Source organism: Lissotriton vulgaris, chromosome 2_1 (assembly GCF_964263255.1).
Source record: "Lissotriton vulgaris chromosome 2_1, aLisVul1.2, whole genome shotgun sequence".
Taxonomy (NCBI): Eukaryota; Metazoa; Chordata; class Amphibia; order Caudata; family Salamandridae; genus Lissotriton; species Lissotriton vulgaris.
In genome coordinates, this window is record NC_141687.1 from 353682320 (window position 1) to 353709966 (window position 27647).

At 46.3% G+C, this 27647-nt stretch overlaps 1 protein-coding gene across 1 annotated transcript in view; it reads left to right on the plus strand.

The window, feature by feature from the left end:
• Window positions 1–27647, plus strand: part of DHRS13 (dehydrogenase/reductase 13) — a 154761-nt gene that overhangs the window by 31126 nt on the left and 95988 nt on the right. The window contains exon 2 of the mRNA XM_086955137.1: window positions 16502–16620. Coding sequence (XP_086811263.1) covers window positions 16502–16620 — 119 coding nt within the window. The remainder of the gene's footprint in view (window positions 1–16501; window positions 16621–27647) is intronic.

Consider the following 27647-nt stretch of genomic DNA (forward strand, 5'->3'; position numbering starts at 1 on the left):
CTTGGAGCAGTGTCTTTACCCGCCTATGTGTACGGCATATTCCATGGGTTGTGCCCCGCCCCTAAAAATTATAGCCAATTCACTTACACAGCCAGATAATGCAGTAGCCTAAGTTTATTTCTGAATGTATTAAGGCGCAGTGGGTGTCAGTGCCCTCAGCTGCCAGGCGGAGCCCAGTGTCAAAGAGAGGCACCCCGCTGAGGTTGGCAACGTTTGAGCATAATTCAAGGTGGGTCAGGCTTAAGCAGGGGGGCTCTAAAGTGCCACTGGAACTAGGGATATTCATATTTCGAACAGTGACAAAGTGTATTGTAAGGGGGAGGCAGAAGGGGGGGGCTAAATGCCCACTGCGCAGTCTCGTAGTCACAACCCCCGGGTTCAGAGATGGAGTCCACGTTTAAGTAGAGATATCTCCCTGAGTGGGTGGCTCAGTCTGATGGTTTTGGTAGCAGACTAAGTGTACTAATTATCCATGGGTGGGCAGGGGCAAGGTGGCTATCCCACTGCACGAACTAGCAGTCTATCACTCCTTGCAGTATCTGGGAGATCAGCTTTCAACAGAGAGTCCCTATCTCGCAAGGCGCAGGCCCATGTTTCGCAGTTCGCCTCTCGTCAAGGTCTGGTTCAGAGCTCCGCTCTAGGCTCGCTGGCCCTCAGGAGGTATCTGCTATTGCCTCGGGGTTCTGGGGTTCCACCTGGAGACTCTGTGCAGATTGTCGGGCCGCACCCCTGGTAGTGCGTGGCACAATTCTGTGGGGCAATGTCCATCATGGCCCCTTTTGTCGGGGTCTCCTCTCTTTTAGGGGTTTATCAGTGTCTAGCCCTGTTGGGCAACCCAATAAAGGTTTGTTGCCCCGTTTAATTATGCATGACCGGGGCCCCTAACACCTGGCCACCCCGGTCAGTGGCTACTCCAAGGCAGGTAGAGATGTGGATAGCTGCCCCGGGATGAAAGCCAACTGCGGTGTGGAGCTTTTGAGATGGCCCAGGGAGCACTGAAGGGGCTGGGTGCTATCTGTGAGTGGAGGGGGGGTTCTAGTCTCTCACCCCCCAGCCGATGGCTGTTTTGGGGGCACTCACAGGTACATGTTCTTATGCTATGAGCCAATTCCCAAGATCTATGGCCGCGTAGGCTGTGCAGGCCGAAGTTCTCCTACCTTCTCCAGTTGCAGTCACCGGGCCGGATACCTCCGTCCGACAGGGCCTGCTGATTCGCCGCAGGCCCCTGTGCTATTGCTGAGGAGTACACTCTGAGTGCGAGGTTGTTTCTTGCCGCAGATCCCACTCCATGCTGTCTCAGGCTCCCCACTCCGTCCGAGGTCACCTTTGCGCCCGGGGCCGCTGACTGGAAATCTGTACTGTTTACTGCAGGGGCACCAGTTTCCCTCTGTACCGCCTTCGCCGATGATGCAGCCTTGGTTGCCCTCTTTCTAGCAGCCTGCCACACCCAGGCAGCTTGCTAGTGCCAAGCCGCAGGGTCCCTAAGCGCTCCCTGTTCTGCAGCACTGCCGCGTAGCTCAAGATGGCAGCCTCGGGTCACACCGCAGGTGAGAGACTGCATTGTTTGCTGCGGGGGCTCCGGGTTCCCTCTGTTACTATTCCGCCGATGGTTCTGCCTCGATCGCTCTCCTTCCAACTGTCAGCCGCACTAAAACAGCCTGCCAATATCGGACAGCAAGGCCTCCAAAGTGCTCTCTGTTCAGTAACGTTGCTGCGTGTCTTAAGATGGAGGCCTCGGCTTCACAGTTGACCCGGTGGCAATGTCCGGCTAAAGAGCTTGAACAGGAGATATTGCACGACGGACCTGCTCGCGAAACCCTCGGATGATTGAGGTACCCTTGGGAGGGTGCCCCAATCCCTTGGTGCTGTAGTAATTGCTTTGATAGGCAGCGGGGGCACAGACACCTCTCTACTCCATTCGCTGCTAAGCCACGCCCGGTATTTCTTTACTTTTGAAGCAATCACGGCACCCCGCGCTTTAGCTTACAATTTTTAAAGCTAAAGCGCAAGTGCTGCAATTGTTGTCAAAGGACGTAAATGTGTGATAACAAAATAAAACAGCTGCTGCCGTGGCTTGCCAAGCTTGTTAAATTAATCATATTAAAAGAAAAAATCATTACAGCATCGAGCACTGTTCTCTTAAATAGTGTTTTCCTGCCTGCTATTGCAGGCAGCAGAAAACCATTTAAGAAAATAGTGTTAAGGCTATAATTAAAACATATCGAGTTACAATCCATGTAAGAGGGCCAGTCCTCATGGGAGGTTACACATGGAGATACTGCATTACTAAGGAGGGACTACTAAGCCTTTGACAAATCAAAAGCAACCATTTAGAAAGGTCAGTAACATGAGACAATTGAATAGATGGGCGGAGCTTCAAGTCCATACCTAGGTACAGCATGTCTCGAAGAGACAGCGCACGCGCTGCTGAGGCGAGACCTAAAAAGGACCTTGGATCGGGGAAAAAAGCAAATTATTTTCTTTGTCAGACAGAGGAGGTGTGTTGGAATAGGGGCCAGAGAGGACTTAAAGACTGCAGGTTAGCAACCAGGAATTAGAGGAAAGTTTCTGTGGTGACACACAATTAGGTGTGTGGCATTCACCCTCTGCTAACAGGCAGCGCAAGCAAGTGCTTTTCAAAGGGTTCACAGTCTCCAGCAGGCCAGGAGGAAGAGCAGTTTTTTATGCTCTGTAAAATTGCAACTGTCTTCCATGGCATGTAACGTTTGGCAGGGTAGCTGGGAGGGCGTTATCCACCACTGCAGATGAAACAATGATCAAACGCACAGCGAAGAAAGAACTGCGGCCTGCAGCGCCTGTCCTTCAAGTTTGTTTACATAAATAGAAGGCCAGAGCTGGCCAACTAAAAGAATCAATTGGTGATGTCAGCTGAGAGGGAACTAAGCACCGTAAGGCGGGATAGATGCACAATATTAACCAACCATAGAAAAGGAATTTTAAGAAGCAGGCCAACTAACCAATCAAAAGCGGTGGGCGTGTCCAAAGTCCCAAATACAGCCAGCCTCGCAGAGCTGCGCATGTGTTGCCCAGGCTCAACATAAAAAGCATTACAAATGAGTTGTGAATAACACACATATATTGCAGCACCTATTTCAGGCACCCAGGTTAAAACAAAAATTCCTAGCCGTTCACGAGGCTCTTATACACAGTTAATGTCCACATCGTGGTTTTGTTGTTTACTTATAAAGTTTATGTGTATTGACGTTTCTTGGTGCTGTGATATCCTAGCCCATACATACTGCATTCGTGGAAGCTAATTTGAAAACCAAAAGGTGTAAATAATTTTCGGAAGTTAATGAGTGACGATTCAGCCAGCTGCTGAAAAAGTGCAATCTGCAACACTGACTGCTATACTCAGAGCAGTGAAAAGAACCCGATCATTAGACCTTAGATTAAGGGAAGCCACATGCTAGCTAAATTTAGCAGCAAAAAATCTGGAAAATATTGAAAGACCGATATATGGTCTATAAACTTAAAAACTATTCCTGATGAACCAGATGGCAATGTGGTTAATATTAGAGGAGAGGAGAAATGTGATAGTTTCTATGCTGTGTTGAGTTATTTTAAATTGATTGATTGAATTTGGCAGGAGCAATTAGAAGAGAGGAGTTACTGACAGAGACAGTTTTAAGGAATGGACCGATGACAGAAATGTGGAATCCATTGTCATTAAACAGGAGGATATTCTGAAATGTATTTAGCTGGAATATCAGGTATTTTTAATTGCAGTGGCATGAGAGCAAAAACAAAGTTTGGCATTAAGATTATTGCCCTGAATACACACAACAGAGGAAAGGGGGTGGGGACAGGTTCCCATTAGTTTGGGTCTGGCCAGAGATTCTGGATTGAATGCACAGTGGAGGAGGACAGCAATGAGTTCTGTTTTTTATTTTATTTTATATTTTCATTTTAACTTTGCAATAGTGACAGACCATTGACATTGATACAGTTATTTCACATTACCAATCATAGTGACCTTTGCAGTGACCAATATATTCAATACAAGGATTCAATACATTTCTTGCTCTCTCCCTCTGACCCTCCGCATTTCTAAGTCTACCGATGGGGACACACATATTTCACCTCTGTATAAATTCCATTTGGCCCATTTCTTATCCATTTCTTTGGACACCCACATGCGATAAATACTTCTTTCTCGGCCACCATACATTTATCCAATTCCCTACTCCATATTGCAACCCCTGGCGGTCTGGCACTACCCCAGCCCCTAGCTAGTTCTCTCTTAAATAAAGTGAATCCTAACTTTGCAAACTGTTGTTCCGTCTCCATAAGGTACGTAGCGTCCCATATGTTTAGCAAACCCAGTCGTGGCGTCCGCGTGACTGTCTTACCTAGAGCAGACCGCAGATGTGCCACAATCCTGTCCCATCTGTTTTGCACCATAGGACATTCCCAAATCATATGATAAAAGCTAGCTGACTGCCCGCATCCCTTAAAACACAGGTCATCTGAGCTAGACCCGATCTTCGCCAGAGTAATCCCAGTCAAGTATGAGCGATGTAGTATTCGGAGCTGTATAAGGCGATACCTAAATGTGATGGCAGCCTCTCTCGGAGACACCAGTGCTTGCCTCCAGTCCTCCTCTTCAATTGGTCCTAGTTCTCTTTCCCAAATGAGTTCTGTTTTTGATGGATTTAATTTCAAGCAGTTTTGCGACATGTGCCAACATACAGGACAAATTATGGGATAGATCTGGGGAAGCAGTGGAATCCCTTACAAACCCAAAGATCAGTTGGGAGTCCTCTGCATACATGTAGAATGTTTCCCTGATTTGCGTTAAAGTTGGGCGAGAGGACACATAGAGATATTAAATGAAAGGGGCAATGACATAGAAATCCACAAAACACCGCTATTTGATGACAGTCTGCAAATAAGAGGTCAGCCATTTCGGAGCCATGCTCGGGAGTCCATTTAACCTGAGCCTGGCGATTTCACATGCCATGAGTGATGGGATCAAATGCAGCTGAAAGTTCTAATAAATAATATCGTGGAGTGACAAAACAATTTTTCACCAATCTACAAAGATCGTCCACAACACATACCAACACTAGTTCAGTGTTTGGAGCAAGGCCCAGACTGGTCCTATCAGGCCCCTGGAATTTCTCCAGTAGGCTAGAAGGGTGCGGCTGGTTTTTGAGCTTCTTACTGCCTGTTGAACTTGCTTTAAAACCAATTGCAAAATCTACACAAAGATGGAAACTGTCCAAACAATCTATTCAACATCATCAAACAACAAACCTCACCCACAAATGCCTCCATCTTCAATCCCAGATTTGTGTGTTGCTGACAACATTGTAAAGATAGATCTATAGTCCACCCCGAATACAAGAGCGTCTATACTCGCACCATACTCCTGAAACCGACCTCAGCAAAGCAGAAGCTAGGCCCATATCACTAGTCCAGGAAAACAACACCTTATTGAGCAAAAAGCATCTCATCCAAATCATAGTCAACTTGAGGCGGATGAAAGCCCTGAATAGTGGCTGATAAATAAAGGTTCACACATGTTGACACTAGAAATGGCACTGGGCCATAATACCCCACAGATGTCCAAATTCTGTGTTTATTTATACTGTGGATGCCCGCTAATAAAGCAATAACTGGGTATTCATTAGATATTTTTAAATTGCACCGACCCCCGCTAACTTGGAATAGTGTTCATTTATGTTATTTCGGGATGCATATAGCCCACTCGACCGAAGCCCAATATGCCTTGAATATGGGGAAAACCCTTGAAGGTTTGAAAGAGTCTATACATTTCTAGAACTGAGTACCGTTGTCGGTCATGGGACGGGTGACGCTGGCAAAGATGGTGCTGCTTCCCCGTTGCCTATATACACTACAGTACGCATTCTGCTGTATTCTGAGTGACACCTTCACCACTCTGAACAGTCTTCTGGTCTCACTGGTTTGGGCCGGGAAACGGAGCAGAGTCAAACTCAATCTCCTTAAGCTGGATATGGCTGGATATGGCGCATGGTGGCCTAGGGCTCTCAGATTACGCCTCTATTATATCTATTATATGGCGGGTCTTCTCCAGTATGCGGCGCAGTGGTGCCAGGACAGCCCGGACATGGAAAAAAAGGCTACTTGCTGGCGGGTGCCCTAAAACGGACCTTCCTAGGTACCTAATGATGTGTTCGAAGACCACCCCACACTGCCTATTTGTGATCAAACAGGTTGCCTGGGAGCGAGCAGTAACACTTATGCCGCGGAGGGCCCCTCATGCCTGCGCTCTCCCCCTGAATTGGCTTCCCAGTTTCTGCCATATACAATCAGTAATGGATGTGGCCAGTTGGTATGTAGGCGGCTGCACTTCGGTAGGGGACATTTACCTCAACGACTCCTTGATGCCCTTCGAAGCTGCAGAAGAACACTATAGGGTCCCAGAAGGCCACTTCCTCCAGTATGCGAAGATAACTCACACGATCCGTGAAATCTGGACTACGTTCCTAAACGAGCCATAGGAATCGAGCGAATTGTGTACAATCCTACACCCAGGCTCCTTCCTAGGATTAATATCTCGGCTATACAAGGCCCTGTAAACCGATCGTAGACTTGATTTAACAGAGACTCGGGCCAGGCAGGAGGAGGATCTACCTGCGTCATTAACAGAGGGGGGATGGAAATGCACATTTGCAGAGGTCTAAGACATTTGTGAGCAATGCCCGTTTTAAGCTCACACAGTTCAATTATCTCCATCGCACCTACATGACTCCTCTGCGTTTATCTAAGTTTGACACTTGGGAGGGAGGGGTGGGGGAGAGTGAGCAGACCAAGAAACCAGTAGAGTGTGAAAAAGGCCGCTTTAATGAAACAGGTGCACATTTACACAACAATAACCTCGGCAAATGCCTAACAATCTAAACCTTACCAAATGATTGTATATTTTTCAAACCCCCAAAACCCGCCCCCGCCCCTCACCCTTCATCCAACCCGCCCCCACCCGTACATACCCAATCACATAATAAACCATACAACAATCCCACAACAACATTATAACTTCAACATTTCCCAAAGCCATAACTCAAAACCCCAATTACATCCCAAGCCAATCCAGATCCCCCAACCCATGTCTCCAAACACAAACTCAACCTGTACAACTTCCCCCAACAAATCCAGCTTCAAAAACTATCAGCTCCCATCATGGCCCAAAACTGGCAAACCAAAATAATCCGCCACCCAGAAAGCAGTGGGGGAAGAGGCCGAAGGAACCCTCACCTTTCTGCCCCCCGCAAAGAAGCTAAACAACTGGGGGAGGAGGGGTTGAGACGAAGCAGAAAAACACCAAACGAGAAACACTACTCACCCAAGAAACTTTGAATCGTCAAACCGCGAGACAATACCTCTCGCAGTTCCAAGAGATATAAATCCATCCCCATTCTAGATAAATGGACCCCATCACTCTTAAAAAATTCAACAGCATCGTAACGAATGTCACTATGTACAATACGACCGAAGCCTAAATCCCTACAAAACCGAGAAACTTCAAGATTGACTTTCCTACGAGACTTATCAATGGCCTTTGGCTTCACAGCATTCCTCCAAACCCTCCTAGGAATCAATTCAGTCCACAGGACGTGACACCCAGACCAATGCTGATGCAACAAAGAAAGATCTTTTTTCATAGCATGAAGAAGAACAACACCCTTAACCAAACCCAAATCATTTTCCCCAAGATGAATAACCAAAACATCTGGACAAACCCCACCTACCAACCAAGAATTAAGGGCTGGAGTCAAGTCTTTCCACAACATACCCCCCTTCCCCTTCCAAACAACATTAAATAAACGATCATTAAACCCCACCATCGTGCCAAAATAACTCAGACGAACTTGAAGTTGCGCTCTCTTTATGAATGAATGCCCCACGATCCAAACAGTCAAGAACTCAGCGCGAGGACCAGCCACGGAACCTGAAAGAAAAAGAAGTATCAGAGAGGCAAAACAGAAGCAGACGCAAGCGCTCCCCCAACCTCCCGTCTGACATAGCGCTGAAAGCAGTTTGAAGTCCAGCGCCCCAAGCCCATAATGTCTTCCCTCGACCAACCCCTGTTAAAAGCCTCAGTTGCGGCCCCAATTCTAAAAGAATGTGTGCCAAGATGACGCAGCGCTTTACGCAGCACCATGCGCAATTGATAATTGGTCACCACAGAACCATCCAGGTGTTGAAAAACAGGATGCTCAACAGCACCACCCGAAAGCTCCCACCAGCATCGGGCCCACCGCAAAGGGCAAGTCTCCGGGGGGGAAACCGCCTCCAACCAAATACCTTTGCCTTTATTCCTCTGATCCGTCTTAGAATGAGACAGCCAAATATGAACTCCCCTAACTGACAACTGAACATCCCCCCACAAAATACCTTTCGTAACTTTATTGCCCAACAGCTCAGACACCCGAAACGCTCCAAAAAACATCCAGACCATCAAAGTGGCAAAAAGACAAGCTTCCGCCCTATCAGTACACACCACAGGCAACACTGATATGATATTGAACAACTTCTGCCAAGACAAAGGGGACCTCAGCGCCTGAACACTGCCCCGCTCCCGAGACCACCCTTCCAACATTCTCCTACCCAGCTCCCCAGCCGACGGAGCATAGCCCCAGAACAACTTACCCATAAAAGAAACACCCGCTAACTTCCCAGCAATTGTAACTCTGGATAAACCTTTATCCATTAACCACAAAATGAACTGAACCACATCTTCTGACCTCTGCCAAAGAATCTCCCTCTTACAAGCTCCCGAAGACAAAAACTCATTCCAAGCCAACTCATATGCAATTCTAGTAGAGGGAGCCAAAGAACCTAAAACCAGCTGAACAACCCTGTGTTGCCTACCGTCCACAGATGCTCCGGCATGGGAGTCGGCTCCTCGTCTGCCTCCAAAGCGAGCCCACGGAATCTCTCCCACTGTGAACGAGACAAAGTATCCGCAATGTCATTGTCCACACCAGGAACATGCAGGGCCCTAAAGCAAATGTCAAATTTAAGGCAACCTAGCACAAAGACTCTGAGGAGTTTGAGGATCTGCATGTCCTTAGCAGATTGTCTGTTGATCACTTGCACCACAGCCATATTATCAATTCTGAAAAGAACCTTCTTGTGAGCCAAATCCTGGCCCCACAAAGTAACTGCCACCACAACCGGGAACAATTCCAAAAAGGCAATGCTCCTGCCTCCATTCTTCCAACTCTCCGGCCACTGTTGTGCACACCACTTTCCCTGCCAGTACAAACCGAAACCATCGCTGCCAGCCGCATCAGAGAAAATCTGAACATCCCACAACCAGTCAACCTCCCTACATAAAGGCACACCATTGAAAGAATGCAAAAAAGTGACCCACATACGCAAATCCTCTTTGACCCCTGCTGACAATCGAACTCGGTGATGTGGCAAGTAATGGCCAGAGAGAGCCCTCCCCAAGCGCCTACAGAATGTTCTGCCCGCCCTGACCACCCTACATGCAAAATTAAGGTGACCCAGCAAAACTTGAACCTCCCTCACCAAAACTTTCTCCTTAGACCACATCACCTCCACCAATTCCAACATTTTCCGCTTCTTGTCCAGTGGTAAACGCGCCTGCATAGTCTGTGAGTCAAGTTCGATTCCCAAAAAAGACAAGGTCGCGCAAGGCCCCAGGCTCTTTCCGGAGCCAGTGGCACACCCAAATGATCCATAAGTGTTTGAAACGTAAACAGAGCATTCTGGCAGTCCAAAGAATCTGCCGCACCCACAAAAAATAAATCATCCAAGTAATGTGTGACCAACGAATGTCCACTTTGTTGAGTGAAAAGCCATTGTAAAAACGTACTGAATGTTTCAAACAATGCACATGAAATGGAGCAGCCCATTGGCAATGCCTTGTCCACGTACCATTTCCCAAGGAAATGGATACCCAGAAGACTCCAATCCTCAGGATGGACTGGAAGCAGTCTAAATGCCGATTTAATATTGCATTTTGCCATTAAAGCAGAAGGGCCTGCTGTTACTACCAATACCATAGCCACGTCAACAGACGAATAGGACACAGAAGCAGCTTCATTGTCGATAAAATCATTTACCGACCCACCCTCTGGCCAAGACAAATGTTGGATGAGCCGGAACTGCCCAGGTTCCTTTTTGGGGACCACTCCAATGGGGGAAACGATTAGATTCTCTAAAGGCCAATCATCAAAAGGACCTGCCATTCTGCCCTCACACACTTCTTTATTTAACTTCTCATGGACCACAGCAGTATGTTCACTTGCTGACTTCAAGTTCTTAGACCAACGCCTCAGACGAGGACCCTCGTAACCCAGATGAAAACCGTCTTGAAAACCTGATAATAAAAACGTCCGCAGCTCAGCAGGCTCATAATCCTGCAAAGCGGCAGCCAAATGAAGGACATTAACCGGTGTATGAGCCTTTGGGCCCAACGCCAGATGAAGATTTCCCTCCCCTGGGAGCTGGAGGTGACTGTGGTGCAACATAAGATCCCGACCCCTGCTGTGGCCCCTGGTGACCACCGGAAGGCCTAGGCCCCCAGCATCTCGACAAGGGGTGATTTTTCCTTCCACATTGGGAACATTCATGACGGAACTTGCAAAATTCTCTATTACACGCCCCTTTATTGAAATCCCAGCATGTGCCTGAACTGGACTGCGCTGGCGAACTGGCCCCCACCCCTCCCCGGGTGGGTCGCGCCTGAAAAGGGGCGATAAACCAAAGGAAAACCACTAGCTGTAAAAATAGTCTTACCACTAGCAGAGGAACCCATAGTGTGCTGCCAAAGATCTGTGTCTAGTTCCCCCCCATTTTGCCTCCGGGTCCGCGCCCTGAACTCCTCATCATACTGCGCCCATGCAAAATCATTCCTTGTGATTTGTGCTTTCCTAATAACATCCATATATTTAAACAATGAAACACAGCGCTCAGGGAACTTCTCGCAATAGACGCTGGCATAAATTAAAAAGGCCGCCGTCCAGTTCTCAATATTCAAAGGGACCTTGGGGCGCTTGGCCAATTCGTATTCCTCTTCTTTAGAACCTTCTTTGGCCCGGACCTCCCTGTGTAACAATTTCAGCAGCTCCACGTACTCACCATTCCATATCCTTTCTTTAGTATTGAACATTAAATGAGCCCCCAAGCGCTTAGTAACACCCATATAGGGCAATTTTTTGATTTTTAACTCCTTACTATGTAAGACATTTTTGGACGTGTCCAAACCAACTGTGGAAGTGCCACTGTCCACTTTGGCACCTACACCTTTATCCTCATCAGCAGTACCTACACTTTGGTCCTTCACAATGCGACCCTTATACAACTTACCATCAGCCCCACCAGAAACCAAATCCACCCCAATCCCAACAGACACCATTTTAGGTTGCACATGATGTTCCACATTCTCACCTGGACGCAACAAAGGAGGCTGACTTGGCTCCGTTCTCCATGCCACACGCGAACCGTCATCCGCCCTCCGAGGAGCCCTCACCGAGGGGCCAAGCACTCGTGGTCTGGACAACTCCGCATGCCTCTGCACCACCGGTGCCTGTAACGAACTACGAGAAACATGAAAATGCCCCCCCCCCCCCAGACACAACGTCCCGCACTTCGCCCTCCTCAGGGCTATCCTCATCATAATCAAGAATTAACGACTCCTCTAACTGGGGAAGAGCAGGTAACACCACATTCTTCTGAACATTTTCAAATGTATGTGAACGTCCACGGGCCTTACCAACCCTTAACTGTGACCGTGGCGGGGAGGCCGACTGTACTTGCCGGTACCCTCCTCCACTATTACCACTCACAAAAGCTTTTTCAACCAGCAAAACCAATTTGTGACCTTGAAGAACCTGAGGCACAAGAGAAGTCGTGCCGGACCTGCTCCTATGAACAGCGCTGTAATCCCTCGATGAGGCCAGTAAGGTCGCGCTTGACCTACTTACACTGCCTGTGGTGACTTCCCTCGTTGGGGCCATCGAGGTCGCGCTGAACCTGCTTGTGGTGGCCACGACGGGATCCCTCGATGGTACGGGTCGTGCCGCTCAAGGCTCCACCCTCCCTTCACCTTGGCGCGACTGGGCTGCATGCCGCCCTACCAAGTCTGCTGCTCCAGACCGCTCTCTAACCTGCAAAGAAAAAGGCCGGACTGATGTGCCGGGTCCCTTACTACATAAAACACCAGAAGCTGAAGACACTTCACCTGCCGCCCTACTAAAACCCTGACCACTCTCCTGAAAAACGACTGAACCAACAGGGTCTTTCCCTTTAAGAACAGCGCTCAACCGAGGGGGAGAGGGGGAAGGGGCGCATACCTCTTCATCAGTACTACAATCCAACAAAGCTTGAATAAACTCAGACGCCGGACCCTGTACCTGAGGACCCTGAACCACCGTCCCCCCCAAAGCACCCAAAACCCTATCCCTCCCACCCACCTTTAAACCTGGAAAATTCACCGCACCAGACATAGCAGGCATACCCCCAAGATCCCCACTCCTCTGCAGGACCGAGGCGTCCCTGAGCCCCTCCTCCCAAGATGGAAAGACATCCAGACCGCCCCAGGACCGAACCCTGACCCCCGATTGAGGCTCACTCAAATGTTCCGCCACAGGAAAAGACCCTTCCACACGCCTGTCTCCCGACTCAGACAAAGAGGGAACCTGGGGAAATACCAAAGCCTTATGCCCAATACCTCAATACAAAAGAGAAGAAACCTCAAGGCCCCCCATCTGCGCCCACTCACCCTCCCCCACAGAACCACTGCACACAGAAATCACCTCACCCCTAACTGATACCGGAGGAGAAAACAATAAGGGGCTAAAATGACCCATATCTGCACCAGTACCCCCAAAATCCTCAGACAAATCAGCAGTCTCCTGACCTGTAGGAAAAGAAACTCTCTGTATGCGACTAGGCGTAAGTAAACTTTCACCCTGTACGTCCACAGGCGCCGAAAAATCAGCCTGCCTGAGACCACCCTGATGGGAAAACCCTTCGGACACAGGATTAACCTGACCGCTTTGCACCGGTCGAAAAGCCACTGCCTCGCGCTCCAAGATGGCCTCCGCCCTTCCCCCGCTAATGACGTCACCAACCGTCACCGCGGAGGCCGAGGCAGAGCGGCGCGTGCAACCGCGCTGTCTAGAGGCACGACGACCTCGTAATACTGGAGCCGAAGCAGCTCTGTCACGTAATGTTGCTACTGATACATCAACCGGCGCAGCCTGAATCTCACCAACCATCCCAGGCCCGCCAACAGCAAGCCCCACCGCACCCACCGCACCCACCGGCTCAGAGGGCCCCGAACCACTCCCCCGGCGAGCCCTCACACCCGGGACCGCTCTCCTAGTTCTGGAGCGGCCCCTTTCACTTACCGCCTCCTGGCGCCGTCGTTTAGGAGAAAAACATGCCAACACAACCGCCGACACCCCTGCTGACGCCAAACGCTGGGGACGCTGGGGCCCGACCTGTTCTCGGTCACCTATGACCAAATCTAAGCGGCCCGCCTCGCTAAGCAGGCGTATCGCTTCAAGCACACGATAATCTTCGCCAGCCATCACGAAATCTGAATAAACAATCACCTACAAATTCGCGACTGAAAATTCCTACGAAAACTAACTGACAAAAACTAGCTGCAAAACTAACCGGCCACCCGGTCACCTAAGCCTAAAATGGTGGCCGGGAGGAGGAGCCCAACACATTTATAGGCTGGGCTCCAAAAACAACCAAAAGAAGCCCAAAGAAGCCCAAAACTGGAAACTGCTCTAAAATGGCCCCCACCCAAACCTCCCAAACAGCCCGGGGGAGGAGACCTCCCAGGGGTCGGCTGCCCTCCCCCAAGCCCCCCTTCGCACTCACCTAAGTGTCTGAGGTGCAGAGCCTCCCCAGCTCACTTCATTCATACGTGTGACCTGGGGTTGCCCCAGATCCAATCTTACTGGAGTACAGTGCTGGATACTTTGCGGAGGGCAACAAAGCTCCAATTTGAGCCATCAGTCAAACACTGTCTGCTGGGTGTGCTGCCGATCCCCACGGCCGACGGGGTGGGGGACTTAGCGGAAGAACGCTGTCTATGCACGGTCCGTTCAGAAAATGCTGAGGGAGATCTACAGACTTGGGGAATTATGCTGGAGAGTATTCCGGGGATAGACCACACTGGAGGGAGCAACATTGAACGTTCACGGAATGGGACCCCGACTCCCACACATAGGGACTCCCCGATGCTCTTCTCCCCCTCCCATACCTCCATAATGACCACAACTTCGGGCCACTCCCTCACTGAGATCACATTTCCTGGCCCACAACATGCACCCGGGTGTCGGCCACCAGCTAACCTACGTTCCACAGCCTCGGAGACCCTATAGATTAAATATGCCCTTTTCACTAATCTATTCTTTACTTATGCCCCAATTGCATCATTTTCCACCCACCCAGACGCACCTCGGCCGGGGACAGGGATTGAGGGACGCAGCAATACATGAAAACCTCTCTCAACACTCAACCAAAGACACACATGTATAATGAGCGGGAGGATGCGGTCAATAGCACCAATAAGTTAAAATGTTTTGTTTGGTGTAAAAAAAAAAAAAGAGTAAGATGATGGGAGGGTAGCAACTACACAGGGATCACTCCTACGATCGCACAGGAGTGGATACAGGTTGGGCAATGTGAGGTGAAGCCCGCCCGCCGCTGAGGTGAAGCCCGCCCGCTGGGTTTATCAGAAATGTTGCACCTGAGATGAAGGCTGGGTTAGTACAAACATTTGCTTCTGTTAGAAACCTGCAAATTGCCGCTCTGTGTTATAAGAAGTGTTCCAAGGATCCCCTGGTAGGGTGGTCACCCAGCTATCAATGTTTTTGAAACCGTGTATGCACGATGATCCTAATTTGCTTTCTGCCAATATAAAGAATAATCAAGAAAATAAATTGCAACAAAAAAAAACAATATCTAAAATTGCTCCCTGGTACATGGTTGAGCCCACCCTGATTTGTAGGTACTAGGATGAGCCCAATGATGAAGCATGCCTTGAATAGAGTGGGAGAGGGTCCTTTTATAAAGCCTGAATATGTTTCCGTGAGTTGCATTTAATTTTTTCTTCCTCGATACCAATGAATAACCATGTTGGATATAGGTTGTAGTATATGTAATTGTTATACTTATGGCCCTGCACAACTGCCTTTACTCACTGTTTAGGGTGTGTTAGCTCTACAGCACATTGCATTGAGCAGCTTTTAAAATTAATATTATTGCACTATTACTGTTAAAGATCATCACAGTGGGGTGAGCCCGTTTACATCTCCCACTTCACTCACTACTGATGCTAATTCAGCACAGTCACTAGGAATGAGCAACATTGCAGAGTTCCCTTTGTTTCGTCAATCATCGTGGAATTCTGTAGAAAACAACAACTGTAGGTTGCAGAGTTTTTTGCTTCGTCACTTCCGTATAATGCACTTGAGATTTGAGACTTTGTCACAGAAATCCTAAATAAACACTAACATAATAGGTCACCATAAGCTATGCTTCACCAAAGGCCGAATGCACAGATCTTTCTGGCTGTAAACACGTTTTGTGGCCAAACATAGCTCCATTTACGCCTGCCAGGTTTACACAAACCGATTCCCCACAGGTGTAACCGGTTTTACTACTACGAATAGCTCCACCACAAGTGCAAAGAAATCTGCGATATTAAGTCATCTGCAAGGGGTGGGAAGGGGTGGGAAGTGGATTGAAAAAGGCATTGCTATCTTGATAAGTTTCTCAGTGCTCAAAAATTATTTTGCCCTTCCCAGATATATTGTGCGGAATTGTGTGCAATATACAGGGAAATAGGCAGCTTAAAGAAGACATTTCTAATGATATGCGTGCAAACCTGTGCCTGGCAAACAAATTCCATAAGTACAGAAAAGCTTTGCAAAAGGTAAACTTGCAGAGAAAAAAATCTACATACATTTACCAGAGTGGTTGGATCTGATTAAGTGAAAATCATTTACATGGGAAAAATGAGCTTGCAATACTGAAAAAAAAATGTGCAAACGCAAACCAGGAACCTGTACAAATTTATGAAGGGCTAAAATTAGGAAGCTCCTAAAAGTTCAGTGGTGGAAAAGAACTTTGCACATCTCTAACAATCGTCTGTCCAAATCACAATATTTCCTTTTTGTCTCTCCTTGATGCTTCCCATTCTTCAGTTTCCAAACTTTTTCTTTATCACTACCCTTGGTTTCCAATCCATGACTTTATCCCTCCTCATCAACTCCATTCACCTTCTCCACGGCAGAGGCAATAAATGGAGAGTTAGTTTCCACTAGAGACCCTACCAATCTTGGGATCTTGGTTGTGGCTCGTTCATCGATCTTCCTGTCAGTTGGTCTCTTGTGGGGGAGTTAGGGGCTGGTGGGAGTGAAACTTGACATCACTGTCCTTTTATTCTATAAGCGATGTCAGATTTCATAATTGAATCCTCTGTCTAACTTCTCAGGAGGAAACACAGGAATTGGTAAAACGACTGCGATTGATCTGGCCCGCAGAGGAGCGCGCATCTTTCTGGCCTGCCGCAGCAAGGAGCGGAGTGAGAGTGCAGTCTATGACATCCGCAAGGTGAGGCCTTCTGACTATCGTCCCCAGTGTGCTGCGTGAAACATCTGTGTGGGGCTCAAGCCCTAATCTCACAAAATCGGACAATTTTTTGCCAAATCTGGCGATTTCCTTTATTTGTGCTTAAAAAAAGTGGAGCCTTGGCACCTGAAGTGTGCTATCCACGTAAGCACTTTGCACAAGATGGCATCGCAGATGCAGGGTATTGTGTGTGAGCTTTGGTTGGCGGTCTACCAGACATCCCTCTTCTACTCTTTAAAAGAAAAAAGTAATGTACTTTATTGGCATTACACAGAAACTAATGTTGCCAGAGCTAAAACCCTGGGCACAGACAAGCAATGGAAGGAGTCAGTTTGAAGCAAGTCATTGGATACTGCCCTCCGAGATTTCAGTCTTGTCTATTGTTTATCAAATTTTATCGGCATCCTATCTCGTGACACTTTTTGTACTCTAATGGATTTATTAGAGGCCTGTTCAAGGCTTTGAGGAAAACCTTGTCATTTATTTAGGATTTGGAATATCTGTCCTCATTTGAAAGGGCATGCATAAGTCCTCCTTCAAAATAGCAAAGCCTCATCTTTAGTTGACTTTTATCTTAAACCCAGCGGTGATGACTGAATTACAGTGATTCAGAGTTTGGGTAACATTTCTGCCATTGTTAGATTGCACTGGTCCCTCGTATAATATCTCAAGGGATGCCAGTTCCTCTGGTGTATCTGGTTCTTTCCACAGGGACGAGTTAAAGTTCGGCTCCTCTGAATTTCCATGGTGATCTTTGTTTTCTTCACAGAATTAAGGCTTGGCAGATTCTGGCTGCTCTGGGGTTTGCTTCTGACCAGGGTCTGCCATGGTTACTAGCCCTTGGTACCACTGGAAAGTTTTTAGGTTTGCCCAAGTAATCTGTAAAATTCACTTGTGTTTCACTACCCTTGATTTATGTCCTTCGCTTTTGTTAAGAGGACAGTGAAAAATGTTTCCAAGCCAGAACTGCTATACAACCTGCAGTCAACCTCAGAACAGAGTGCCCAGCAAAGCGTTGGTTTCTGTGCTAATGATGCACAGGGTTTTTGGGGAAACAAACCAAGAGAAGAGGGGGAATCTGTAGGGTCAGCAAGAAAATCTCACTTCAAACGCTGGGAACATTGAAACAACGAATACATAACTAATAGTGAATATACCGGTTAGGAATGCAGCATAAAGAAGATGTAGAATAAGGGTGTTGTGGCTTGAGGAGGAGGAGGTGGGAAGTCTTCAAGTAGAGCCAGGGCTCTGCCCAAAATACAGATATGGAGGTGCAGAGAGAGAGAGAGAGAGAGAGAGAGAGAGAGAGAGAGAGAGACAGAGAGAAAGAGAGAAAGAGAGCAGAAAGAGAGAGAGAGAGAGAGAGAGAGAGAGCAGAAAGAGAGATAGAGAGAGAGAGAGAGAGAGAGAGAGAATGAGCAAAGCTACATACAGCAAACCCACTAACTAAGGTAATGGCAAAACCAAGGAATGTGCACAATGCATGGAGGCCAGGGTCAGACTTTACAACGAATGTGAAAACCCACCAACTCTGAATGTTGCCAGGCAAAGCGTGTTTTTCTTTCCATATGTTCTTTTATGCTATCTTAGCCTAACCTTACCTGGAAAGGAACCGATCACAGGAAGTTAAGATTGCGCAAGGTTTGCGCACCATGGAAGATATTTCAAAGCAAGATGGCTGTTGGTCAGCACATTATACCATTGTTGCCCTCACTGTGCAACCCCTTTCGCTATTCCGTATGGCAACCATGCATGTAGACTACTGCTTTTATCAGCATATGTTCTGATTCTGGAAGGGCTTTATTTCTGTCACCAATGCTCCATCCCTCTGGGAATTCTTCTGTCAGGAACACCTCATAACACGGTACAGTGCTTTAATTGAAGCTGAATCACAACAGTCCTTTCCCTGCTTAGATTAGAGCAACATGGATAGTGGTGGCACTGTGACATAAGAATCCTAAAATTCTTTGGCTGGCGGTTAAATTACTTGAACTATTGAAGCCTGATATGTGGAAGGCGCTTGTGTCAACTTAGTATTGTAATAGGACCTTTAAGTGCCATATTAGATATAGAGTAACAGAGAGGGATGCAAAGTTCTGTTTGGCGTAAAATATTTCATCAGTTTTTGTACACATGCATTGCATGTGTTCATTTCAGGACAATTTGATGTTTTGTATTTAATCTTAAAAGGCTAATACCAGGGTAAAACATTTTTGATCTTTATCTTGTCAATTATTTTTTTATTTTTTTAGATTCATGTAATTGTTTTAATCCAATGTAAAATGATCTTTTATTTTGCTTTACTTCAATTGGCATCCTTTAAATGCTCCCACTCCATTTTTTGTTGCTTTCTTCATGATGAGAAACACCACTGTCCCTACTTCTGATCCCTTTTTATTTTATTTTTGTTTGTAACATAACCCTGACCCCTTATTGTACTGTCTATACCTGCCCCCTCTTAATGATTTTGCCCCATGTTTTTATATACCTTTCTAAGTTTATTTTACCTGGATTTTTTAACCCTTGAACATTTTGTGCCAAAATAAATACATTGTGACACACTGTTTGCGGAATTATAGATGCTTTGTTCCAGTGGGTTTTTTGTCTCAATGTGCATACTTACAGTGGAAAATAAGCCCCAGGACTTGATATCAGCACTATTGCAACACTAAAATAGCAGTGAGTCAGAGTCTAGAGAGACTTTGAAATGGGCACGGTGGTCGGGGATATGGTAGACTATTTAGGGGCCAAAATAATCCCAAGTCCTCAAGTTGACTGTGTGGTAGATAATGAAGCCGCTAACTACAATGTCCCGAGTAGGCCAGCTCCAAGGGTCTGTATTTTATAAATAACTGATCAGCTGAGTTTGAAATATTCCATGTGAGAGTGTATTTATTCATAAGTCCTCCGGCATCCAGTGGAATCACAGTTTTGGTGAATAGGGCCGGTGACCTGTGGTTTAGGAATAAGGCCCATCACTAACTTCTGAAGCCTATTTCACCAGAACCGTAAGGGCTGCAGAGAAGTTTGTAATGATTGTTGAACACTCGATCCAACCCAAAAAACCCTTGAGTGAAGACAACGCAACAAAGGCCTCTTCTGAATAGCAGACAAATACAGCTTTCTTGGCCAATAGAGCTAGTACATATTTTAATTTGATTTGCAGTCACTGGCATGAAGCCAGAGCCAGTTAAAATTGCAGCTTTGTTCAGATTATTAAATCTTCTGCCAGTATACTGAAAATGTTATTTTTTTTTAATGAAACTTTTTATTGATCTTTTAACGTTGCAATATGTACAATAATCATTACAACCAAGAATGACAGTAAACTTTAGAGGCATATCTTGCATGCATTGCAAGTTGAGAAATGCACATTTGTTATCCTTATCATATAAAAGCGGGCTTACCCATCGCATTATATCACGGAACAATGGAGTCAAATCTAGCATAACCGTACATTCTCTCTATTCAGTCACTGACATCAGAAATTGAATCGTCCTGCAGGGGTTAATATATATTGCCTCGGAATTCGTTCCATTTACCCCATATATTTGACCATTTCCTAGTGCAGCCTCTGTGCATATAAACTGTTAGTTCCGCCACCATTGCAATGTCCATATCACATCCCCGTTTTCGGTAAGTGGGAGTCAACCCTGTTCCCTAATGCTGGGCTATATTACGCTTTGTAATCATCATTCCTAGGGCTGCCCAGTTCTGCATCCGTGACAATGTTATGTTGACTTCAGTTTGACCACTTGAGTACCAGCGCTCTAGTCTGTATGTAACAGCTTTCACAAATTGTTGGTTAGACATTTTCCACCCAACTAGCACATTTATATCAATTTATAGTCACCCCTTATTCTACTTAAATACTAGGCACTAGCAATACCTCTAGGTGCCATCATGGAACCAACACAGCTAAAAGCAATTTAGTTTTCTAGGCTTTGCCCCATCAACATCTAAACCAAGGTAAATTCACACTTTGCCCTACATAAACAGTATACATTAGACACAATCTCTGCACCATCATGCACACGCACAGTTAGAATTGATATAGTTGCCTATGTTTGCCTCCTCGACTGAAAATTCATATCCTTTCACCAGTTTTCATAGCAACAATCCAAAGTGGGCGTGGTTGTGGCTACTGGATCCTCTGTACTTGTCCCCTGGAATCAGCATGTAAGACCTGAACACATACAGTGTAACCACGGTATCTCAGTGATGGGACAAGGAGACCTTCATGCATCATGCTAGAATGAGGCACAGCATATCCAAAGCACTTCTTTCCTCATTACCCTCTTCATTTATTTACTCTTACGGCCCTGTCCTTTCTTCCCTTCCTGTCTCACACCCCTATATCATTTTCTTTCCCAGTTTTTTCTCCCCTGCCTTTGTGTCTGTCACTTAATAAACTTACCTTTCCTCTTTACTTTTAATCTGCCACTCTTTCTCTCCTCTCTTATCCCTCAATTTTCCACTCACCAGGATCTATTTCCAGTTTATCATTGTTTGATTTCTACCTCTTCTGCCTCCTGCTCACACGTGTGGCCTCTAGTTTCCTTCCTTCTATTACTCTCAACCCCTTCCGCCTTCCCATCCTTTCTCTATTGTTTCTCCTTTTCCTTTTACCCTTTCTCTTTTCCTTTTCTCTTGATATACTGTTCCTATAAATTTAGTAGGATTGCGTATTAGGTCAGCAAAACTTTGAAATATAGACACTGAATCCTGCATGTCCAAGGTGTCACAAACAAAGACACTGGAATACATTTTCTAATGTTTATTCGCAAGAGCAAATCCTTGTTATAAAACATGAGCAGCGATTATTAACCCCTTCGATGCGGATGACAAAGCCAGCTCGTCATGGGCGTTACCTGCGCTGCGCGCATGACGAGCTGGCTTTGTCACGTTACCCGCGATTTTTAAATTTCAGCGCGCATCGGGAAAACCAGCTAGCGCGCATGCGGTTAAGCAGATGAAACACATCATTGATATAAGCATTATTATAATGGTGAAAAACACAAATAACTAAACCATGTTAATTGTTCCTAATGTTACTCCTATTTATCTCTAGTATCTCTTCCCTAGCAAGAGCATACCAGAAGTTCCCTTCTGCCAGACATGTTGGAATGATCTAACCCCATACCTTGGTATAATGTGTCAGGAAGCCGGCCTCAGTGTATTAACAAATGCACCCCTTCTGAGTGTGCAGGGATGCACACTTCTCTTGCACGGCTATCTTCCTTCTCGGGATGAAAGTCAGGGTCTGCAGAGCTGCACCTCAGTCACAACAGCTTCCATAATAACTTTAACATGAAGTGCCTCTCACCAAATTCAGCATGAACGCTGTTTAAATAATTAAACACAAGCCTAATCATACTTTGCCAGAGGCTTAAAACAACGTTTTTAGCCTAAAGAGAAAGAGTCATATCATACGAGCACAAAATTTACACAAGGGCATCATGTTTTAATATCTGTGACCCTGGAACTGATTGTGCAGACTACAGTGCAAAAATATCTGCTAGGAATAAATGCATGTGTGGCATTCCCTCATATTAGGAGAAAACCTGTGCAAACCACCATCAGAAAAAGATGGCAAGTTAAAAAGGAAAGCTCAAATGTAGACTAAATGTTATCTCTACTACACTCCTGCCCTCAATGAAGCAGGCCCAAGAGCCTTGCTGGCTGCCCAGTGAATACAGAATCAAAACTTAGCCATAGACTATGGAACAAAGTGGACATAGCAAAAAGGATAGGTCTACTGATTAACTAGGCGAGTTTACACATTTCACCCCACTCTCCACCTTCCCCACAACCTGCCTTGTCATATCATACACGCATGAAAACAATTGCGCTAAGGCCTTTACATTCTCCACCACTTTATATGCACCGCACCTCGCTACAGCATATGATAACACATTATTCAACACATCATGGTACTTGAAAGACTAATTCACACCACCCTCATTACATCCAAACACATCTTTATTTGCTTCGCCTTCACCTCATTACTGATGACTACTTCTAACATTATCACTCTATTCTAAACTCACAAAAAAATACTCCAAAACCTGCATTTCCTAAACCACCCTTCTACAACACACGTATCCAAATCAGATCACAACGCAACACTTGCTTCATTCACCATCGCAAGGTATTACACCTGACCAAAGCTTTATGCGAGACCAATGGTTTTCCGTCATTAAATCGCAGTATTTTTACCAAGTTAGTCTTTACTTCACAATGTTACTTCGTGAAGTGGTGTTACCCAATGTATTTTATCCCTAAATTGGGAACCTTTAAATCCCGTTTTCTTTACGTCGCACAAATAACTAAATATACTATAACAACAACAAAAATTTTATTTTAAAAAAAAATAACTTTTTTTCTGTATTGAAATGATGTTGGAAGCATTAAATGAAGTAAGAGTAAAGACTACGTTTTTTCCTAACCGATAACATGGTATGGAGGGACCATCATTTACATCAGGAAAAATGTAATTTATAAATTGTTAAACAAACCCATTCAGTTTAGTCCGTATTTTACAAAAAAAGTATTAAAACAACCTACAAGTAATTTGTTTTAAAAAACTATTTTACATACAACAATATGTATAAGCCACTGTCAGCAATTCTACTCTGCCTTATCAACACTCCTAAAGAGAGAAGCAGCAACCTGTCACTGCTTCTGATTACTAACAGTGGCATCTACATCCGGCTTGGGGGAAAGCCCAGTTTCAGAAGTAAAACTATATGGATATTGATCAACTAAATATAGCATACCATTGTCTTAAATATTTCTATAATATTTTTTTCACTTTTTTTGAGACAAAAGATTCAAAGTGCCGTACTTTTTTTAAAGCCCCCCACACCACACACAAAAAAGTGAAACAATTAAAACATTTGGCAGTTATCACTCGAAAGAATAATAGATTAGGTTAGGGTTGGTATATTTTTCACAAAATATTTTTTTTTAAATTGATTGAATTTTTCACTTACAGGTATGTTGTTCTTGTCTAGAAATCACGTACTTGATAATGATTTGATTATCTCTTTCAAAATATATCCTACTGGCTAAGGAAGACAAAACCTTAAAAACACATTTTACACAGAGATTATATTTATTACAGAAGCGTAGGCTCTCTGGAAATGTGTTGAATTGTTCTCTGGCCACTGTAGAGGCAGAGCGGTTACGCAGGGAAACTCTTAAGAGAGGACCTCGATGCATAACCACTCTGCCTCTGCATTTGAAAATGCGGCAGAGAAAAGGTTCAAGAAATAAAAGCTATTGTTAGCACGTCCAGTGATCTATCTTGACTCTATTCTTTAAAACATTGACTTAAAGATTTCCCAGCATGTTGCAGGTGGAATATCAGCTATACCGAACTGCCTTGAAATGCATTATAAACCGGAAAAGGCAAATAAATAGAGTTCTTCATCCCAAGCTAAAAAAATCAAGGATAATACCATTCCTAAGCACCTTCATAAAAGTTTAATAATTACTGTTTCTCCTTTTTGATAACCATGACTCTCACACATGTCTACTAATTTTCTCTGTTTAACAGAACGTAGTCATACTTGCACGATTTTTTTTTTAAATCTGTTTTTATTGCAGAGTTAGAAACAAAGCAGCAAAGTAGGTCAACCTTCTCACTCTTGACATCTCAAGGCACATTCTTGTCAATAAAATTGCACACAGCCATTCAGCCCACATCCCGGAGGTTGGGCGGCGTATCCGTATATTCCAGCAAAGATGTCATGGTGGCCATCTCATAGAGATGTCTGGTCAACAACATAATGTAGTATCTGCATTTTTTACCCTCCAAACTTCCCCCCCCCCAATTCACCGCCATTTATAGTCAGCCACCCATTGTGGGTGACACCAGTAGCATCAGTGCCCGCGCTATTCGGTCTATTCTAGTGCCCTCCCGTGGTGGTGTTCTCTGGGGACTATTGATGGCCCAACCCTGTGTACCCAAAGTGTCGTGGCCCGGATATCCTCTCCCTTCAGTTGTAGCCACAATTCCCTTCCGCAGGCACCCCTCCTTTCGCTACAGCGGATCCCTAGTAACTCCCCCCCCCCTCCCCCCAACTGCTGCTGATGTGGGTTATAATTGTAGGTTCTGACTCAAGAGGTCGCCACTTGCGATTCTATGCATTCGTTCTTACAAGCCCCATGGAACCCCCCTCTCCGGATGTCTCTACTCTTCATCCTCTGTTGTAGTCATACTTGGATGATGGATGGAAAATTCAAATCTTGTTCATAATCTGCCAGATATACACCATACACAGTCAAATAAATAAATAATAAGCTACCCCTAGTATATAGCACAATGCCTTAGAAACAATGTACAACCTAGACTGACTTTTTTTAGAGTATTTTGAAAAAAAGCACACAGAAAAGTAACTGGCAAATAAAAATCAATTACAAATTGGCAATGCTCAAAGTCATCCTGAAAATTCACACTAAAGCTAAAATACAGGAACGTTTTCTTAAATGTTCCCAAGACTGTTTATCACAACATACAGAGCACATGACTATGTGTAGATTACATGACAGACAGCAAACTACCGTATGAAGTTAGAAAGCTCACAACATTGGCCTTTGTACCTACTGAAGTAGTTAACGATCATTTCACCGCATTAATTCAAAGCAGCTCTATTTTTCTAACAATGAAGAGGAATTGGTACTTGAGCTAAATTATGTTGAAGATATCAGGATTGGTGGTCTAAGCGTGTTGAGTGACAGAAGGTAAGAGTACTTTAACATTGAATTGTGGAACGGTTACATAACGTGCTTAGATGGTAATACCAAAACAAACAACACCATGGAAGGTTGCCACAATTAATTTCCATCCTCAATTGGAAGACCACATCCAAAGTTTTTTTTAAAAACGGTTCCAAGAAACGAAAGAAGCAGAATGTTTTGCAGGTAGCCTGAAATCCAAAGTCTCTTTAAAAAAACACAAACCAATTTTTGTTTTTTTAGACTTTAGCAATTGGGCATGGATGGCAGGGTAGACCGTCTGCACAACATTTCTTACGTGCTTTAGAACTGTGAGTTCGAGGCATGTGGGCTGCTGAATTCATATCTGTGCATAGATCGCCGCCTAGTGTTGGGTCCGGATGATTGCACATTGTTGTCCTGGAAGAGTCTTCGAAGTATCACGAGATAGGTGGCTCCTCCCCTGGACTACAGTGCGCATGGGCATCGCCTCCATCCCCAGATTGTTTTTTTCCGCCATTGGGTTCGGATGTGTTTCGGTTCCATCTGTCGGAACCGATCGTTGTTCAACTTCTACTCGAGACCAAAAGGTCTTTAGGCTGGGCGTCGGTATAGTTGCGTACGGGTTTCTTTTCTGACTCTCCGCTCCGATCTCTTGCTGCCCTTCCACGTGCTTTCGGCGCGGACGGGCCTACACTACACTTTTGCTATGGAGCGAACTCCGTTTAAGAAGTGCCCGGTGTGTAACTCCAAATATTCACACCTCGACGTGCACCCTGTGTGCAATACATGCTTGTCACCGGATCACCACGAAGACAGCTGCATGGCGTGTTCGAAATTCCGGTGCAAGAAGACTTTGAAGATTCGTCGGGCCAATAGGCTCCAGGCTAAGTTATCGGCTGCGGCGCCCCCACCAGACGACATATTCCAGGAATCTGTCGAGGGAGAAGACGACGCGCAAGGTTCGGACTCTAGTCCCGCGTCTTAGGGGGAGACCTACGACGCGGGTGAGGAGAACTTTGACGAAGTCACCGACGAGGTAGGGGACGACTATCAGGCTTTTGCCACTGTGGAGGATAGCTCGGAGGAAGAGCATCCCCAACCAGACTCAGGGGATACTCCCCTTCATACGGCCCAGGTCGAGGGATCGCCTTCGGGCCTTACCCAAGATCTAATTATGAGTCCTACGTCCCCGCCTCCGGGCCCGGTCACGGACATTTCTGAGAAGCCACTTACGTTGAAGAAAACGAAAGTGAAGCCCACTGGTCACGCACCCTCGGATGCGAAACCGAAAGTGAAAGTGGCGCTGGTGCAGAAGGTTCTGGAGGCGTCAACTTCCAAGAAACTCAAAATGACCGACTCGAAGCGCCACGCCAAGATGGCCGACCCGAAGCCCTCGGGGTCGGCGCCGAAGGCGAAATCGTCCGACGCGGCTGCGTCGGTTCCGGAAGGGGTCGTGGACCCGAAGACGGCTCCTAAGAAGCGTCAGGGCGACGACGCACATAGGCATGGGGCGTCGGCCCCGAAGAAGGTGCCTGCTGGTGATCAGGCTCTCGACGCTGAGAAGTCACTCGAGCCGGTCAAGCCCTCTCCGGCCTTGACGAAGAAGGTGGCGGAATCCCTGCAGCGGATTCGACAGGACAGTGTGGTTCCCGCTCAGGACACTGTGACGCCTAAGCTCACGCCTAAGCCTGCGAAGGAGCAAACGCCTATCCGTTTCACCCTTCCTCCCAAGTCGGCGCCGAAGGCCTTCGCGCCGAAACAGAGCGGACCCTCGAAGGAGGTATTGGCACCGAAAGCTGCCTTGGTGGTGTCGAAGCTTCGGCTCCAACCGCTTGCTGAAGAGGAACGTCGTGAGGTAATCATCGACGCCAACACCGGGAAACTGTCTCTCCTCAAGAGGAAGATCACGACGGAGCCGGCGTTGGAACATTTCAAGATCCCTCTCAAGAACAAAAGGGACTCTCCGGAATCTTCGGCGCTGGTGGAACCTGTGTCCCCACAAGCCCTGGGACACTCGCCAACGCGTTCCGCCGCAGGCGATGCGGACGAGGAAGACGCCGAGTACAACTATCCGGCGTACTCGGATCCGGAGGAGGAGCACGAACCTTGGTCCGCCGGAGGCGACCCAGAGGACCCGCAGTCGGGCCAGGACGCGCAACTTTTTGCGGCAAAAACGTCCCCGACGGAGGACTCAGCGGCCTTTAATGCTCTGATCGAAAGAGCTGCGGCTAACCACGACGTCGAACTGCACTCGGACCCCGTGGATGTGGACTTCTTGTTTGACA